Source organism: Bubalus kerabau, chromosome 1, assembly GCF_029407905.1.
Source record: "Bubalus kerabau isolate K-KA32 ecotype Philippines breed swamp buffalo chromosome 1, PCC_UOA_SB_1v2, whole genome shotgun sequence".
Lineage (NCBI taxonomy): Eukaryota > Metazoa > Chordata > Mammalia > Artiodactyla > Bovidae > Bubalus > Bubalus kerabau.
In genome coordinates, this window is record NC_073624.1 from 71,270,202 (window position 1) to 71,288,747 (window position 18,546).

General features: G+C 38.3%; 1 protein-coding gene across 3 annotated transcripts in view; it reads left to right on the top strand.

The window, feature by feature from the left end:
* The first annotated feature begins 343 nt into the window (after positions 1–343).
* The window catches only part of USP15 (ubiquitin specific peptidase 15), a 136,246-nt gene continuing 118,043 nt past the window's right edge, over positions 344–18,546 (top strand). The window contains exon 1 of one of the 3 annotated variants that reach the window (XM_055579238.1): positions 344–602. In XM_055579238.1, the coding sequence (XP_055435213.1) occupies positions 514–602 (89 nt within the window). In that variant the 5' untranslated portion in view covers positions 344–513. The remainder of the gene's footprint in view (positions 603–18,546) is intronic. The other 2 variants (XM_055579240.1, XM_055579244.1) reach the window with 2 other exon arrangements.

Here is an 18,546-nt window from a genome sequence, read left to right on the forward strand (position 1 = left end):
TTGGTCCAATCTTCACCGAGTTTAGGTTCTGGGACTCGCAACGGAAAGACTCGAGTCACAGACCTGTTAAAATTTTTCTGCCATATTTCAGCCGTCCCCACGCCCCCCGCCCCGCCCCACCCTCAAGCGTGAGTGAATGCGCAAATAAGGGTTTTCAGGCGTCTGTGGGAAAGACGGAGGGGAAGGCAGAAGGCAGGATGGACAGGGCGGTGGCACCGCTCAAGTGAGACAGGATCCAGGCCCCACAGTCGAGAGTTAAAACCAGGCGTTCCCGGGTCGTAGGAGGCCGAGGCGAGCTGCTAGACGGGCAGGGGCCGATGCGAGGCAGCCGACCACGGCGGCGCACTCACTCCGCCCGGGGCCAACGCCGGTCCGGAGGCGCACCCCCCCCACCCTTTCGTCTCTTTTGGTTTCGACCTGCCGACTGGGAGGGGCCGCGGGACGCCATTCCCACAATGCTCTGGGGCGTGCCGCCGCCGTCGCTGCCGCCTCCGCTACCGCTAGTGGAAGAAGATGGCGGAAGGCGGAGCGGCAGATCTGGACATCCAGCGTTCTGACATCGCGACGCTGCTCAAAACCTCGCTCCGGAAAGGGGACACCTGGTGAGGGAAAGAGGTTGAAGTGGCTGCGGTTGCCCGAGGGTGGTGGGGAACTCGGTGGGAACTGCGGGCTGGTGTCTCGCTGGTGACAGGTGCGGGCAGGTCCGGCGGCGGCCGCCTCAGGCAGCAGGATTTTGGCCGCTTCCGCAAGGCTGGGGCAAAGATTGGACCCGAAATGAGGGCCACAGTTCATGGCTCGTCGGGGCATGCTGAAAGGCTTGCGGGGAGCGGCGGCGGCGGCTCGTGAGGTTCTTCTCGTCCTTCTTCCTCTGGTTGTGCCGCTCCCACTTCAGGCCTTCCCGAACGATAGGTTACTCTCGTTCGGTGTGAGTCTCTTAATGTTTGACAGGTCCTGGTCTCGCGGCTGATCACGATCTCACCCGCTTCACTTCTTTAGTCATTTCCTTTCCCTGCTTTGTCGGCATCCAAGTTCCCCTATTCTGATTCTCGTATTCTTCCGGGAGGCCGGCTGCAGGATGTTTGCGGTTCGTACTACACAGGTGGCATGTGTCAGGGCGCCACTTAAGAGAAAGGAACCTAGTTCCTAGTTCCTTGTCAAAAGGAGGGAGAGGAGTACTGAACCTTAGGCTTCTGAGTGGTACCACGTGGTCTTGTGCTTTAGTGGAGGCTTGATAGACGCCGGCAGCGTTTCTCATAGAAGTGCAGCTCTTCCCTCTTACTGGAAGGATAACGTAGGCCTGCAAGAAGTAGATAAGTCCACTTGAAGCTTCAGTCACTTGCTAACATTCAAACTTATAAAATACCAAAGGATATACTTAAAATATAGAAGGAAGTATTTGTAGATTTTAATATTTGTGGGCCATATCAAGTGGTATTCAAAATAACTTAAGTATGTGAATATGTAACCTAAAGTGCTCTGTTTCATTAGGAAGGATCATGTGCCTCTTTATTATAATAAAAGTTATTTTCACTTTTCTATCGTCGTGTATAATATGCAGCATGTTTTTTCATTTCCTCATTATGGCTTAGTGGAAGGAGCGTAAGATTTAGACTCAAGTTAGGTTAGCCTTTCCACCACTTAGCTTGCAGTGTGACTTTGAGGAAAGTTAATTTAAATTGCATCTCAATGATTTCATCTACGAAATGGACAGAATGATTTCATTTAGGGGTTTATCCTGATTCAGTGAAATAGTCTACAAGATTTTCTGCCTTGAGATAACATTAAATTTTAGTTACCTTCTTATTACCACCATTTCTGTTAAAATGCTGTGGTATTAGAATCATTGTCAAGTAAGCTAGAATCACTGTCAAGTAAGCTAGTAGATGGCAGACTTGGGACTTGAATTTAAATACTTTGGTCTAAGTCTTGGTACTTTTTCTTATTTTGTTAGGCTACACTGTAAGTTTTATATGATTAAAAATCCCTGAGAGTGTAAACATATACTTGTTGGATTGCAGCAAAAAAAATATGGTTTAATAATCATTTTTGCTCATAATGGAGTGTTCCTATGATGTTTATTATTGTGGGGAAATTGGACATTTCCTAGGACATTTTTGTTTACCTTTTCCTGTGAATTGTTAAAGATGAAATCAATCTTTGCTTTTTCTTGTTAAAGAACATTTTAACATTCTTAATTTACCTTGCCTAATACCACCTTATACTAAGGTAAATGTGGATTTTCATGAAATACAAATCTACAATTTAATATATTTGTTGATGTTCAGTCATTAAGTTGTGTCTGACTCTTTGTGACCCCATGGACTGTAGTGCAGCAGGCTTCCCTGTCCTTTACTGTCTCCTGGAATTTGCTCTAACTCATGTTCATTGAGTTTGTGATGCTATTTAATTTAATATATAGATACTACTTATATGTATATTACTCCTTGTTAATGTTGTTGTGGTTTTGATATACTGAGTAATAATTGGTGGTGTTAACCATAAAGGGTGATCAAAGCAGTATGGATATTGTGACCATTAAAGTTTAGCATTTTTATTTTTGACAAAGTTACTGTAAATCATTTTAAAGATTTGTTGATATTTATAAGAGTAAATACAGGAAGTTCATAAATTTGAGTCATTTTAGTGCTTCCATCTTAAAACTGAGGCTCAGACATTTAATTAACAGCAGAATGTGCAAATTTTTATCCTCACAATTGATTTCCCCTCTCATTTACAGGAAAAAAAATGCAGGAAAAGATGGTACTGGGATGCTCCAGAAACTAATTTGGTTTATATGTGAGCCAGTTTACTTGGAATTAGCAAGTGAAACCTATCAAAAAAGGAATTAGCAAAAGTTTGATTCAGAATTTTAAGGAGAATAATTTGTTAAGTATGAATTTGATAATGTGTTCGTGAGTACAGAATTGGTAAAGATATTTAATGGTTTAGTTGTAGCTTGGGTTCATGTTTTTGGTACTCATTAAAACTTGTTACGGAGAAGGCAATGGCACCCCACTCCAGTACTCTTACCTGGAAAATCCCATGGACGGAGGAGCCTGAAAGGCTGCAGTCCATGGGGTCGCTGAGGGTTGGACACGACTGAGCGACTTCACTTTCACTTTTTACTTTCATGCATTGGAGAAGGAACTGGCAACCCACTCCAGTGTTCTTGCCTGGAGAATCCCAGGGACGGGGGAGCCTGGTGGGCTGCCGTCTATGGGGTCGCAAAGAGTTGGACACGACTAAAGCAACTTAGCAGCAGCAAAACTTGTTAAATAGTTATTTCTCTTTTTAAAGTCTTAAAAAAGCCTCGGATTAGTCATTTATGGGTGTTTGGGCAAATTCTGCTTGTTTTTTAGTAGCTGAAATGGGCCATATGCAAATGGAACATTGTCTTGGCATATGTATATTACCATCTTGAAAAGACTGATTGGACTGTTAAGAAAAAATGATAGATTTACCATGAGTTTATTCTTGAAATTTTAATACAAACGTTTCATGTTATAGTCAAATACATTCAAATAAGTAAAGATCATTAATTAGGTTGTGAGCACTTTGCAGATAAAGACTGCCTCCTACTACTATGGTAATTAATGCTAACACCTGGCCAAGGATACAGATTTGCTTCTATGTGGATACTAGAATTTCTGTTTATTTGTAAATAGTGGATGAGTTTTATCTGGAAACTAACTTTCTAGAGATGAAAATAAGCTACACGTGTCTGAGACGAGTAACAAACCTTATGATATGTTTGGTATTAAATTTTGTAGTGACAAAAATGTCAAAATTGATGTAAAAGAGATACACTTCTTAAAAAGGTTGGGTATAAAAGTAACAGCTATCTGTGTTAGAAGGCGTGATCTTTTATGCTGTTTCCTCATCTGTGTTTAGCTTCATGGAGAGATTCAGAAAACTATGAACAACACTATTAGAATTTAGAAAGTGTAGAAAAAGAGTAAAGGAACTAGAACTGTTTGGCTTAGGATGAATGAAAGACAACTTAATTTTTAGGTACATGGTAGTTTCCTCTAATAAGATAAAAGGAAAATTTGTTTAAAGTACATTGCATTAAGTATTATCAGGGATGGAAGAACCTATTGAAGGGAATGATAGTTAAATAAGTATACAAATATACAAATACATGTTGTGGGTTATGTACTCTCTTAGGTGATTTCTTTTAAAATAGATTTATTGTAAGTAAATAAATGATTATAAGTCACCAAAATCACTGCTGTATTCCCTCATTATATTAAATGTTATGTATCTACCAATCATTTCCACTAATTTTTATGTTCAAGTATGTTCAAAGCTTACTTTACAGATTAAATCTTGCATGTCATTTTTGTATAAACTCTAATAAAATTAGCAGATTTAAGGTAACTTTGAAGAGTAACTTTGATTTATAGTCATTTAAAAATGTACTCATATAGCCATGTGTGATGTTTTTGTCTCAAACTGCAGAGGAATTGGACCAATCAAGTTTTTTTGATAGAGGAGGCATTAATTTCAATTTTAGAGCTTTCCTTTCCTACTGTTTTACTTAGAAATCTTTATTTTATGTAGTCCTTTATGTTTTTGCAATTTTGATTCACACTAAAAAATAATCTTAAATCAGGCCATCAGTTAATAATGGAAATGGAAACTATTAATCAATATGAACTCCAAATTGTTTAGTGTGTGCTTGCCAAGAAGTTTTTATATTACTCTTACTGTTAGCTTTAATTGTATCAAAGTGTTTACCTCTAAAATAGGATATATATTATATCATTTGCATCAAATGAAACCAGAAAGCAAAACTGTTTTTTAGTGTTGGTCAATTGATGAACATAACAGAAGTAGGGACGTTAAAGCATATTTTTCACATTTTAATTGCTTAAAATTGAGAAAAGTAGCTTTTCCTTATTTAATCCTTTTCATAATTTTTAAAATCACTTGTAAGTTGTTAGTGAAGCCAAGATTAATGTACCCCATTTGGTCAAGCACATCCAGAGCTTTAGCATCTACTTAGTGACATTCAGATTTTATTTTTTCCTAAATCATACCACCTTTTTTCATTAGCACATACAAAGTATTAAATAGATGTTTTAGAAAATAATTTTGTAACTGCTACTAATCTTGCTTGGATGTAAGTATGATGAGAAAAGAATTGTCAGGCTGTGACCTATGATATTACATTAAAAAGGCCCTGTGCTAGGTGTTGCTGAATCACTTAGTCCCTCATTACTACTATTCTAGGGTACCAGAATGTGAATGTGTGCCAGTGCACACTGGCCAGAATAGGAGTTTCCCCAGATAGGCTTGAAGAAGTGTTCACACAGTGATACATCTGAGATTTGGACCCAGGTAGTTTGAGGCTTTAAATCAGGCCTTAAAGTTATTGTGCTACACTGCCTTTTAAATGGAGAAGGCGATGGCACCCCACTCCAGTACTCTTGCCTGGAAAATCCCATGGATGGAGGAGCCTGGTAGGCTGCAGTCCATGTGGTCACAAAGAGTTGGACACGACTGAACGACTTCACTTTCACTTTTCACTATCCTGCATTGGAGAAGCAAATGGCAACCCACTCCAGTGTTCTTGCCTGGAAAATCCCAGGGATGGGGAGCCTGGTGGGCTGCTGTCTATGGGGTCACACAGAGTTGGACACGACTGAAGCGACTTAGCAGCAGCAGCAGCAGCAGCAGCCTTTTAAAGATGCATTTTAAAGTGTTCCACTTGTTTTTTTAAATGGACATTCTTTTCTCTTTAAATGGAATCTAATTTATATTTAGGAAGAGAATTTTACCATTTTATCCCACACTTGTTTCTTGTGACTGTTTAGTTTTGATATGATGGAAAATCTTATACTGCTTTTGGAAAAAAAAAAATATGTTTAAGGATTAGTAGGTTATTAACTGAATATGTAGAACAAATATTATTTCAGTCCAAAAGTACATTTAAACAAAAGCAATTGGGCTCATGTATTGTTTAGATTTGGGATTTTGTTTATTAGTAATCATAAGCGATTGTTAGAGGCCATATGGCCCCCTTTACGTATAGTTTTACAGAAACAGCGTATCGAGCAGATAGTAAGAGCTTGTAGTAAGAGTAGGATATTTTGTTTTAGTACTTTACCCATATTTTAAAAGTATAAATCACAAATATATGTCTTTTTTTTCCCCATTAAGAATCCATAGAAATAGCCCAGAAAATGCATATGTGAAAGTTTGATATTTTACGTTCCATGATTACCAACTTCTTGTGAATTTTCAGAGTCAAAGCACACTTAAGACAGTGAAAGGTACATAACCATATTGATACCTCTTTAACATCTGAAAACTGACAGTCCATGTAGTATCACTGCTGATAAAATGAGTTTTCCCATATTATTAGTCATTAGGTATATTTGTTTTATTACGTGATGTTCGGTCACTCAGTCGTGTCCAACTCTTTGTGACCTCATGGACTGCAGCACGCCAGGTTTTTGTGTCCTTCACCATCTCCGGGATTTTGTTCAAACTCATGTCCATTAAGTTGGACAAGAGTTTAGAGTGATTTTTCTTTTCCTCACTGTGAGAATTAACTTCACTGAAAAACTATGATTATTGATAAAAGTGAATTGAAACCATCAGCTAGATTGGCAGGGAGATAAAGGGAAAGTTGAGAATTACTGGTGAAGGTGTTTGTGCACATCTGGTTGGATTCTCAAAATAAGTGTATATTCTGTTCTTGTAGATGAGAAATCTGAGAGAAATCAGTTGGTTTGCATGTGGTTCACAGATAATAATACCACCACTAGTGAGCATGTATTGAATGCTTACTCTCTTCTAGCCACTATCCAAAATGCTTTATACTTGTGCAGCTATTAAAGCAAGAGTTTTATTTACCTCATTTTATAGATGTTTGAGGGTTTAAGAGCTGGTTTTTAAAATATTACTTACACACCTGGTTTATAATGATTTAAAATACTAAATCCTATTAGTATCTTTTTAGTATTAAAATGTTTTGTGGTGTCACTACTCAAGTGTAATTCAAACAGTATTTCATAAACCATTAAACTGTTTCTTCTTAGTCTCCATATAGAATTTGTCTGCAGTTGCTGGTTTTTTTTCCTCCCTGAGTAATGTCAGTTTGGTTTGTGCCTCTTATTTTCATTTCCTTAGTTACCACTGTAATTCACACTCTGTATCTTATATTTATTCCTTTGAAGTTGTTTTTTCAGATTCTTTCTCCATCTATTCTTTAGAAAGGGAAATGTAGTTCCGTTTAGCGTCACCATCCATTGTACACAGAAGCCACCAAAGAAACGTAGAGTAAGATTGATTGGTAGTAAGTGAACTCAGTTTTGAATTCAGATTAAAGTGATGTATCTGAGGGAACGATCAAGAACAGCTCTTCAAAAAGAAAAAAGCTCAGATTCTAATATAAGGCAGAAAACCTCTGTAGGGTTAACCTATATTTGGTTCTGCCTAGAATACTGCTTCTTCAGTAAGATTCCACTCGGTTTTCTTATAGTTGTCCAAAAAGAAAAGGAGGGTAATGACTACCTTTTCTTCTTTATGAGGAGGAATACTAAGAATCCTGTCCCTTCCACTCTCCCTTTAGCTTTGAGAAGGTCCAGGTATTAGTGTGATAATTCCTCGTAATTCAGGAAAATGATTTAGCAGACGTGGCCTTAGAAAAGACTTTTTAGTGAAAGGCAGCAAAGGCTCTCTCACAAGCAAGTCCAAAGTGTCTCTGAGACCAGGCTAGTCTAAGTTTTAGAGAGCCAGTTTTTGCTTTTAAAACTGAAATGTAGTTGATTTACAATGTTGTGTTTCAGGTGTACAGCAAGGTGATTCAGATATAGATACATATTTTTTAGATTTTTCCATTAGAGGCTATTACAGGATATTGAATATGGGTCCTTATGCTATACAGTAGGTCCTTGTGGGTTATGTATTTAATATATAGTAGTGTGTATATTTTAATCCCAAACTCCTAATTAATCCCCCCATCTCCACTTTCCCCTTTGGTAACCAAAAGTTTATTTTCTGTGTCTATGAGTCTCTGTTTTGTAAATAAGTTCATTTGTATCATTTTTTTAAGATTCCACATAAAAGTAATATATGATATTTGTCTTTCTCTGTCTGACTTATTTCACTTAGCCAGTGAAATCAAAACTGGGGAGCATTAGAGAAAAAATTCTTTGCTTGAGTGAAAAGAGCATCAAGTTCCTGTAGTAAAAAAAAAGATTAAGGGTGATAATTACATTTATCATGTTGTACATTACCTCCCTAGTACTTATCTTCTAACTGAAAGTTTGTATCTTTTGACTGCCTTCATACAAGTCCTCCTCCCCCATGCCCTTGCCTCTGGTAACCACAAATCTGATCTAATTTTTTATGAGTTTGATTGGTTGGTTCTCCTATAACACTGTTACTTCCTATTATGGAACATAGTGATTTGATATTTCTATACATTTCAAAAGGATCACCAGGATAAGTCTAGTTACTATGTGTCACCATACGAAGGTATTACATGATAACTGATTCTATTTCCCACATTGTACATTTCCTGCTTGGGACTCATTTATTTTGCAACTGCAAGTTTGTGCCTCTTAATCTCACTTACCTATTTCTCTCCTCTGCCTACCTTCCTTTTCTCTAGCAACCACCTGTTTGTTTTCTGTATCTATGACTATTTCTGCTTTCTTATGTTTGTCTTTTAGATTCCATATATGTGTGAAATCATACATATTTGTCTGTCTGACTTATTTCACTTAGCGTAATATCCTCCATGGCCATTCATGTTGTTGCACCTGGCAAGATTTCATTCTTCTTTATGGCTGAGTAATACTCCATTGTGGGACTTCCCTGTGGCTCAGTGGTGAAGGAGAAGGAAATGACAACCCACTCCAGGAAACCCCATGGACAGAGGAGTCTGGCCAACTATAGTCCATGGGGTTGCAAAAGAGTTGGACATGACTTAGTGATTAAACAACAAAAACAATATTCCTTTGTAATATAATTAATGGTGCTGAATATTATATGTGAAAGTTGTTAAGAGTAAATCCTAAGAATTCTCATCATTGTTGTTCAGTCACTCAGTTGTGTCTGACTCTTTGCCCACCCCATGGACTATAGCACATTAGGCTTCTCTGTCCTTCACTGTCTCTTGGAGTTTGCTCAAACTCATGTCCATTGAATCTGTGATGCCATCCAACCATCTGATCCTCTCTTGTCCTCTTCTCCTCCCACCTTCAGTCATTCTTAGCATCAGGGTCTTTTCTGAGTCGGCTCTTCTCCTCAGGTGGCCAAAGTATTGGAGCATCACTCCTTCCAGTGTGTACTCGGGATTGATTTCCTTTAGGATTGACTGGTTTGATCTCCTTGCTGTCCAAGGGACTCTCAAGTCTTCTCCAGCACCACAGTTCAAAAGCATCAATTCTTCACCACTCAGCTTTCTTTATGGTCCAACTCTCACATCAATTCATGACTACTGGAAAAACCATAGCTTTAACTAGACAGACCTTTGTCGACAGAGTGATGTCTGCTTTTTAAATACACTGTCTACGTTTGTCACAGCTCTTCTTCCAAGAAACAGACATGTTTTAATTTCATGGCTGCAGTCACCATACACAGTGATTTTGGAGTGCAAGAAAATAAAGTCTGTCACTGTTTCCATTTTATCCCCATCTATTTGCCATGAAGTGATGGGACCAGATGCCATGATCTTTGTTTTTCAAATGTTGAATTTAAGCCAGATTTTTCAGTCTCCTCTTTCACCTTCATCAAGAGGCTCGTTAGTTCCTCTTAGCTTTCTTGCCATTAGGATGGTGTCATCTGCATATCTGAGGTTATTGATATTTCTCCCAGCATTCTTGATTCCAGCTTGTGCTTCATCCAGCTGGCATTTCACATGATGTACCCTGCATTTAAGTTAAATAAGCAGTACACAGCCTTGACATACTCTTTTCCCAATTTGAACCAGTTTGCTGTTCTATGTCCAGTTCTAACTGTTGCTTCTTGACCTGCACACAGGTTTCTCAGGAGGAAGGTAAGGTGGTCTGATATTCCCATCTCTTGAAGAATTTTCCACAGTTTGTTGTGATCCACACAGTCAAAGACTTGAGCATAGTCAGTGAAGCGGAAGTAGATGTTTTTCTGGAATTCTGTTGCTTTTTCTGTGACCCAGTGGATGTTGGCAATTTGCTCTCTGGTTCTTTTGCCTTTTTTAAATCCAGCTTGTACATCTGGATGTTCTCATGCTATTGAAAGATTTTGAGCATTACTTTGCTAGCATATGAAATGAGTGCAGTTGTGCTGTAGTTTGAACATTCTTTGACATTGCGCTTCTTTGGGATTGGAATAAAATCTGAACCTCTTCCGGTCCTGTGGCCACTGTTCTCATCATAAGGAAAATTTTTTTCTATTTAATTTTGTATCTATATGAGCTAACGGGTGTTCAGTAAATTTATTGTGGTAATCATTTCATGATGTATGTAAGTCAAATCATTATGCTGTACACCTTAAACTTTTATAGTGCTGTATGTCAATTGTATAAATAAAACTAGAAGAAAGAAAAAAGAATGATAAGGGTTAAATGATCTAACCATAAGATCTGTTTAACCATAAGAGATCTGATAATTTGGCTTGCTTTATATTATTTAGCAATATGTCATAGCAACTTGATGAAGTTTAACAGTTTAATCAAGAGATTTATCTGTGATATAGATGGAAAATTTATTTTCTTAAATTTGAATGAATTTCAAGCTTTTCAAATCTCAGAAAAGGTATAGCGAAGTATTTATATGTACCATGCAGTTGTGGCTATGATTACAAATACTACCATTCATGTATGAGTCTGTATGAAATAAGTGATAGTGTTCTCCTTTACAGTTTCAGAAACTGGAGTACAGAACTAAGTGCACATGGTGATACGGTCAGTCAGTGGTGCAGCAGAGATTCTGATCTAGGCAGTCACCTCTGAAACCTGCATTTTAAAATACACTGCTACTGCCTGCCTTTGAGTGATAGCCATACCCATTTTATGGGAAACAGTTCTTTGAGGGATGAATACTTGAAAGTATTAGAATTAAGAAGTGGCAGTTTTGTCATATTAGTAAAATACCATGTTCATCTATTATCTATGGGGAAACTACAGAATTTTCTAGGTCTTTCTGGTTTAGTATTGTAGTCTTGGCAGTCTCATTTCTAACTAATATAGCTCTTTGATACAAGTATTGTTTCCTGCAGATTCTTTACTTATTCCTTCCTTATAGGAGTTTACACATCATTCATGTTATTTCCAGTACATTTTACTAAGTCTTGACTTTCACTTACTTCAAAACCAATCTTTGTAAAATTATCCCTAGTAATTCCATCCAGATTTATGGCCCTTTCACACTTTTGAAAAAAGATAATAGCTTTATTGTGTATAATTGACATATCATACTGTCTCTGGAGGAAAGGAACATGGGCAGAGAAAAGAAATCGGTGAGTGGTATCACATATCACTTGATGTGTACAATTCACTGAATTTGGGTATATTCATAGAATTGTGCCACCATCACCACAGTCAATTTTGGAATATTTTTATCAGTCCTAAAAGAAACCACATACCTATTAGCAGTTTCCCCCACCCCCTTTTCTACCCACATCCCGCTGTTCTTGGCAGCTACTAATCTACTTTCTTGTTCTATAAATTTGCCTTCTGGATATTTCATGTAAATAAAATCATATATGTGTGATTTTTATCTCTGGCTTCATTTACTTAACATAATGCTTTTTAGATTCATCCATTTTGTAGTGTATATCAGCACTTCATTTCTTTTTATTGCCACAAAATGTCCCGTTGTATAGGGATGCCACATTAAGTTTATTCCTTCTTCAGTTGATGGACTTTTGACTTGTTCACACTTTTTGATTGTTATGAATAATCCTTCTAAGAACACTTATGTGCAAGTTTTAGTCTAGACATAAGTTTTCATTTCCCTTGGGTGCATATCTGGCAATGGAATTGCTGAGTCTCCGTGTTTATTTTTTGAGGAACTAGTGGACTCTTTTCCAAAGCAGTGGCGCCATTTTCCATTGCCACTAGTGATGTATAAGGGTCCAGTTTCTCTGCATTGTTGTGATACTTATCTGTCTTTTTGATTATAGCCATCTTGGGGGATGTGAAGTGGTATCTCATTGGAGGCTCAATTTGCATTTTCATAGTGGCAAATGTTGGTGCACATCTTTTCATATATGCTTATTAGCCCTTTAGGCAAAAATGCCTGTCTGTATTCTTTGCCCATTTTCTCACTTGGCAATTTTCTCTTCATTATTGAGTTTTAAGAGTTCTTCATATATATTCTAGATACAAAGCCCCTATCAGATAGATGATACGCAACATTTTCTTCACTTCTGTGTGTTTTCTTTTCACTGTCACAATCTTATTTGGCTTCCTTCCTGAGTTCTTTGTCTTTAGTTTAGATGTAAAAGAGGTCATAAAAATTAGTTCTTGCCAGCTGATTAATGTGTAGAGCAAAAAATAGGTTGGAAATGCTTCACACCTAAAAATTAAGATATAAAGGGATGATTAACCAAACCATTGGTTTATTTGAACAACTTAATAGCTTTCCTTGATTATGTTTTACTGAAGAGTTTTCATTTGTGGTACTTAAAAAAAATCAGTGAGGTATCTAGTTTTATAATGATTTAAAGTACTAGATACTATAAATACCTCTTACTAGTATTAAAAAATGGCTAATGCTGTTGCAACTTAAATGTAATTGAAACAGTATTTTATTCAATGAGATGATTAGTCATAGAGTGAATTAATATCCAAAAGTGTTTATGCTGTTAATTCTACACACAACAGTTATACATGTTGTTCTCAGAGTAAGTGTGCTACATTGAATTAGGCTGAAGTTTTTGTGTGTCTCCTCAGTTGCAAAATAGTGACTGTCTTATATCTACTTTGCAGAGAAAAAGGTAGGGTTTTTTTTAAAAATAAACATCATATATCAGTATTAAGCAATTAAGAAGGAACTGCTTATTTGAAAATTGTCAGCATAAAGGTATACTAATCCAAAAAAGCAAAACAGAACCATGCATTCACTAGCCCTATGGTTTTCTGAATCCAGCTCTTGGGATTTCCCCATTTCCCTGTATTGCTTTTAAATGTCTTTGTATTTACGACTGTTCTGAATCATTCATTGGTCCCTTTATGTGTTTCTTAAATTTTCTTTTAGTGTGTAGAGACACTAGCCAGCTTTTGAGACTCCTACCTTTCTTCTCTACCACCACCCACCCCAAAAAACACACAAAAAACAGCGAAAAACCTACAACCTGGCTTTTCAGTTCTTATAATAGCTTTTCTGCATTTGAGGGCTGTTTTAAAATTGACTCATTTTGAATTGATTTGTTTTGGGTTCTAAAATTGATTCTGCTTCTCTGTAGCCATTGATAATTGTTCTGTCCAGACCACATTACACATTGTCTGTCTTGATACCATTAGAACATTTAGCACCATACAGTTTAGGCCTTTTTGAAGTACTCATAACTTTATGTAAGTTTTGATTTATTAAACATTTCACTTGTGTTTAAACCTCCCAACACTCCTGTGAGATACTCCCAATGATCTTCATAAAATGTAAATCAGATCATATCTCTTCTAAAAATCTGTCAGTGGCTTTCCTTGCATTTAGGATAAAATCTTTGATTACCTTAAAGGTGCTGTAGTGTGGCCCCAGCCTCCCTTATCCAGCATCTCTTCTCCCTTTGTCATAAACTCCAACTGCATTTAACTCTTCTAGTATACCTGAATCCCGAAGTTGTTCTGGGTCTAGCATGTGCTGTTCCTTCAATCTAGATAGCTTTTTATCTTATTCTTCATGAAATAACTCCTGTTCATACGCTAAGATGATATTTTTTCAAAAAGGTTTTTGTTTATTCTAAATGTGTCTCAGTCACTGCATTGTGTCCAACTCTTTGCAACCCATGGACTGCAACCCACCAGTCTCCTCTGTCCATGGAATTTCCCAGACCAAAATACTGGGGTGGGTTGCCATTTCCTTCTCTAGGGGATCTTCCCGAAACAGGGATTGAACCTGTATCCCCTGCATTAGCAGGCGGTTCTTTACCACTGAGCTTCCTGGGAAGCCTTAGTTCTCTGTTAGTAAATGGCTTCCAAAGTACAGTTTAATACAGTAGAAAGAACACTAAACTTTAGAGTCTGAAAACTAGAGTGCATACTGAAAACAGGCCCTACACACTCAGTGTTGTATGACCTTGTTAAGGTACATAGCTTCTCTGTGTTTTGGTTTCCCCATCAGCTAAATAAAAAAAAGAGGAGGAAAAGTTACTCTAAAGATTAATTTGAAAACACTTTATACAAAAAACTTTACATAAATATAAATTAAAACATTTCTATTCTCTTGTTGTTCAGTCACCCAGTTGTGTCTGACTCTTTGTGACCCCATGGACTGCAGCATGCCAGGACACTCTGTCCCTCACCATCTCCTGAAGTTGCCCAAGTTCACGTCCATTGCATTGGTGATGCCATCCAGCCATCTCATCTTCTGACACTCTCTTCTTCTGCCCTCAATCTTTCCCAGCATCAGGGACTTTTCCAGAGAGTCAGCTGTTCACATCAGATGACCAAATACTGGAGTTTCAGCTTCAGCATCGTAGTACTTCCAAGTATCCAGGGTTGATTTCCCTTAAGATTGATTGTTTGATCTCTTTGCTGTCCAATGGGCTCTCAAGAGCCTTCTCCAGCACCACAGTTCGAAGGCATCAATTCTTTGGCACTGCCTTCTTTATGGTCCAGCTCTCACAACTGTATGTGACCACTGGGAAAACCATAGCCTTGACTATACAGACCTGATTGGCAGAGTAATGTCTCTGCTTTTCAACACAGTCTAGGTTTGTCATAGCTTTCCTGCCAAGAAGCAAACATCTTCTAATTTCATGGCTGCAGTCACCATCTGCAGTGATTTTAGAGCCCAAGAAGGGGAGTCGGTCACTACTTCCACCTTTTCCCCCTCTATTTACCATGAATTAAATCAGGCTGGATGCCATGATCTTAGTTTTTTTGGTATTTAGTTTTAAGCCAGCTCTTTCTCTCTTTCACGCTCATCAAGAGGCTCTTTAGTTCCTCTTTGCTTTCTGCCACTAGAGTGGTATCATTCACATATCTGAGGATGTTGATGTTTCTCCCACCTGTCTTGATTCCAGCTTGTCACTCATCCAGCCCAGCATTTCTCATGATGTGCTCAGTGTATAGATTAAACAAACAGGGTAACAGCAGACAGCCCTGTCGTATTCCTTTCTCAATCTTGAACCAATCAGTTGTTCCATACGGGGTTCTAACTATTGCTTCTTGACCCTCATACAGGTTTCTCAGGAGACAGTTAAGATGGTCTGTTACATGACACTAAATTTTAATTTTAACAGTAGAGTGATTGATCATATTTGTGTTTTTAAAATGTCTGGCAGCAGAATGGAGGCTAAATTGGAAGCAAGCAAATTTAAAGCAGTTACAAGTTGGGCAGCTGTTATAGTACTCTATGCCACTTAAGACTGATGAGGAGGGTGAGTTACAGAACTAAGATACTTTTCTGAGCATGAAGAAGAGAGGGACAGACTTGGTTGCTAGATGTTAAGGGGTCATGGAAGAATATAGGATAATTTGGTTTCTGGTTTGGGAAACTAAATTACTGATGACATTTATTAAAGAGATATTAGAGAAGGAGTACATTTGAGGATGTAAAGACAGTTGACAACTTGAAGTTGAAATTCTATAAAAATTCCAAGTTGACATGGATGAATAGAAATTGGAAATATTCAAGAACTTGAGGATTGGTCTTAGCATGCAGATTTTAGACTCCAGGTGAAGTTACAATATCACTGAGACTATTGACTGTGAGAAAAAAGGAAATTGAAGAGCAGCTCTGTGACATTAACATTTAGGTAGAAGTAGGGAATCTTGTAAAATAGCTAAATACATTTAGATATAGATATATTCCTGCCCTCCGGAAAGGTACAATCACTGAGATTATTTTTAAAAACACTGATATGGTAACAAAATTATGAATCCACTGAGATTATTTTTAAAAGCACTGATATGGTAACAAAATTATGAATCCTTTGTATTCGGTAGGGTGGCCATTGGTGACTTCACGAGGACCTTTTTGAGGGCCCATTGGGATAGCAAGATCTGTTGTGCTTTGGTGAAGAGTAAGTGAAGATAGAGGAAGGAGAAGCTTGGCTGCAAGGACAAATCAGAAAAATGGGAGCAGGTAGAAGAGGAAATGTGTATGTGAGTAGGGCAGTCATATGGGCAGAAGGGGGAAAAGAGTGGATGGATCTTCTTATATGCTAAGTTAAAAAAACAGAATAGATATAGGGGGAAAAAAAGATGGTAGCGGCTGTTTATAAGTTAAGTCTCCAAGGAGGCAGAAGGAAATTAGATCCAAAGAATAGGAACAAAAATTATTAGCCTTAGATTTAAGGAGAGTTGTATACTCCGCGGGTATGTAAGGGAATCACTGATGATAAAGGTGTGGAATAAGAGAGTTAGAAAGTTGGGGCTTACTTCGAAAAGTAAGCAGCAAGGCTGTCTATTCAGCCTAATGGATTAGAGACTTAATGCTTTGAAAAGGTTTGAAATAGTTATTGGAAGTAGAGAAGGCTAAACTGGAGATATGCTGGAGGATTGTAGGTTGTTTTTAAAGGACTTGAGATCGATTGAAGACCATAGATACTTAATCTCTGAAATTTTCTTTAGTAATTTTGAACTCATAATATCATTATAGAAACATTTTCATATTGGTATACTAGTGTTTGAGAATCATCAGTCAGTACAATTCAGTGGCTCAGTCGTGTCTGACTCTTTGCCACCCCATGGACTGTGGCACGCCAGGCCTCCCTGTCCATCACCAACTCCCAGAGCCTACTCAAACTCATGTCCATTGAGTCAGTGATGTCATCCAAGCATCTCATCCTCTGTCATCTCCTTCATCTCCCGGCTTCAGTTTTTCCCAGCATCAGGGTCTTTTCACATGTCAGTTCCTCACATCAGGTGGCCAAAGTATTGGAGTTTCAGCTTCAACATCAGTCCTTCCAGTGAACACTCAGGACTGATCTCCTTTAGGATGGACTGGTTGGATCTCCTTGCAGTCCAAGGGACTCGCAAAAGTCTGCTTCAACACCACAGTTCAAAGGCATCAATTCTTCGGTGCTCAGCTTTCTTTATAGTCCAACTCTCATATTCATACATGACTACTAGGAAAACCATAACCTTGACTAGACTTTGTTGGAAAAGTAATGTCTCTGCTTTTTAATATGCTGTCAAGGTTGGTCATAACTTTCCTTCCAAGGAATACGTGTCTTTTAATTTCATGGCTGCAATCACCATCTGCAGTGATTTTTGGAGCCCCCCAAAATAAAGTCTGCCACTGTTTTCACTGTTTCCCCACCTATTTCCCATGAAGTGATGGGACCACATGCCATGATCTTAGTTGTCTTAATGTTGAGTTTTAAGCCAACTTTTTCACACTCTCACTTTCATCAAGAGGCTCTTCAGTTCCTCTTCGCTTTCTCCCCTGAGGGTGGTGTCATCTGCATACATGAGGTTATTGATATTTCTCCCGGCAATCTTGATTCCAGCTTGTGCTTCATCATTCAGCCCAGCGTTTCTCATGATGTACTCTGCATAGAAGTTAAATAAGCAGGGTGACAATATACAGCCTTGACGTACTCCTTTCCCAGTTTGGAACCCGTCTATTGTTACATGTCCAGTCCTAACTGTTGCTTCCTGATGTGCATACAGATTTCTCAAGAGGCGGGTCAGGTGGTCTGGTATTCCCATTTCTTTCAGAATTTTCTACAGTTTGTTGTGATCCACACAGTCAAAGGCTTTGGCATAGTCAGTAAAACAGAAATAGATGTTTTTCTGGAACTCTCTTGCTTTTTCAATGATCCAGCGTATATTGGCAATTTGATCTCTGGTTCCTCTGCCTTTTCTAAAACCAGCTTGAACATCTGGAAGTTCATGATTCATGTATTGCTGAAGCCTGGCTTGGAGAATTTTGAGCATTACTTTACTAGTGTGTGAGATGAATGCAATTGTGCGGTAGTTTGAGCATTCCTTGGCATTGCCTTTCTTTGGGATTGGAACGAAAACAGGCCTTTTGGGTAGTGACAAATGTGAGGCATCATCATTAAAGTCCTTTGTATTCCCTGGTGGCTCATCTGGTTAAAAAATCCACCTGCATGCGGGAGACTTGGGTTCGATCCCTGGGTTGGAAAGATCCCCTGGAGAAGGGAAATGCTACCCACTGCAGTATTCTGCCTGAGGAGTTCTATGGACTGTATAGTCCATGCAGTCGCAAGGAGTTGGACACGACTGGACGATTTTCACTTTCACTTTTCACCTGAAACAGAGGGAATGATAGTGATTCAGCCACAGTCCGAAGCCTCACCCAAAAGCTGAAATGATCGTGAGCATATTTTGGTACGTTTGCTTCATAGCTTTTTATATAGGAACACAGTCAGATGGCTCAATATTATTCAGAAATATTTCATCCTCAGTTTCAT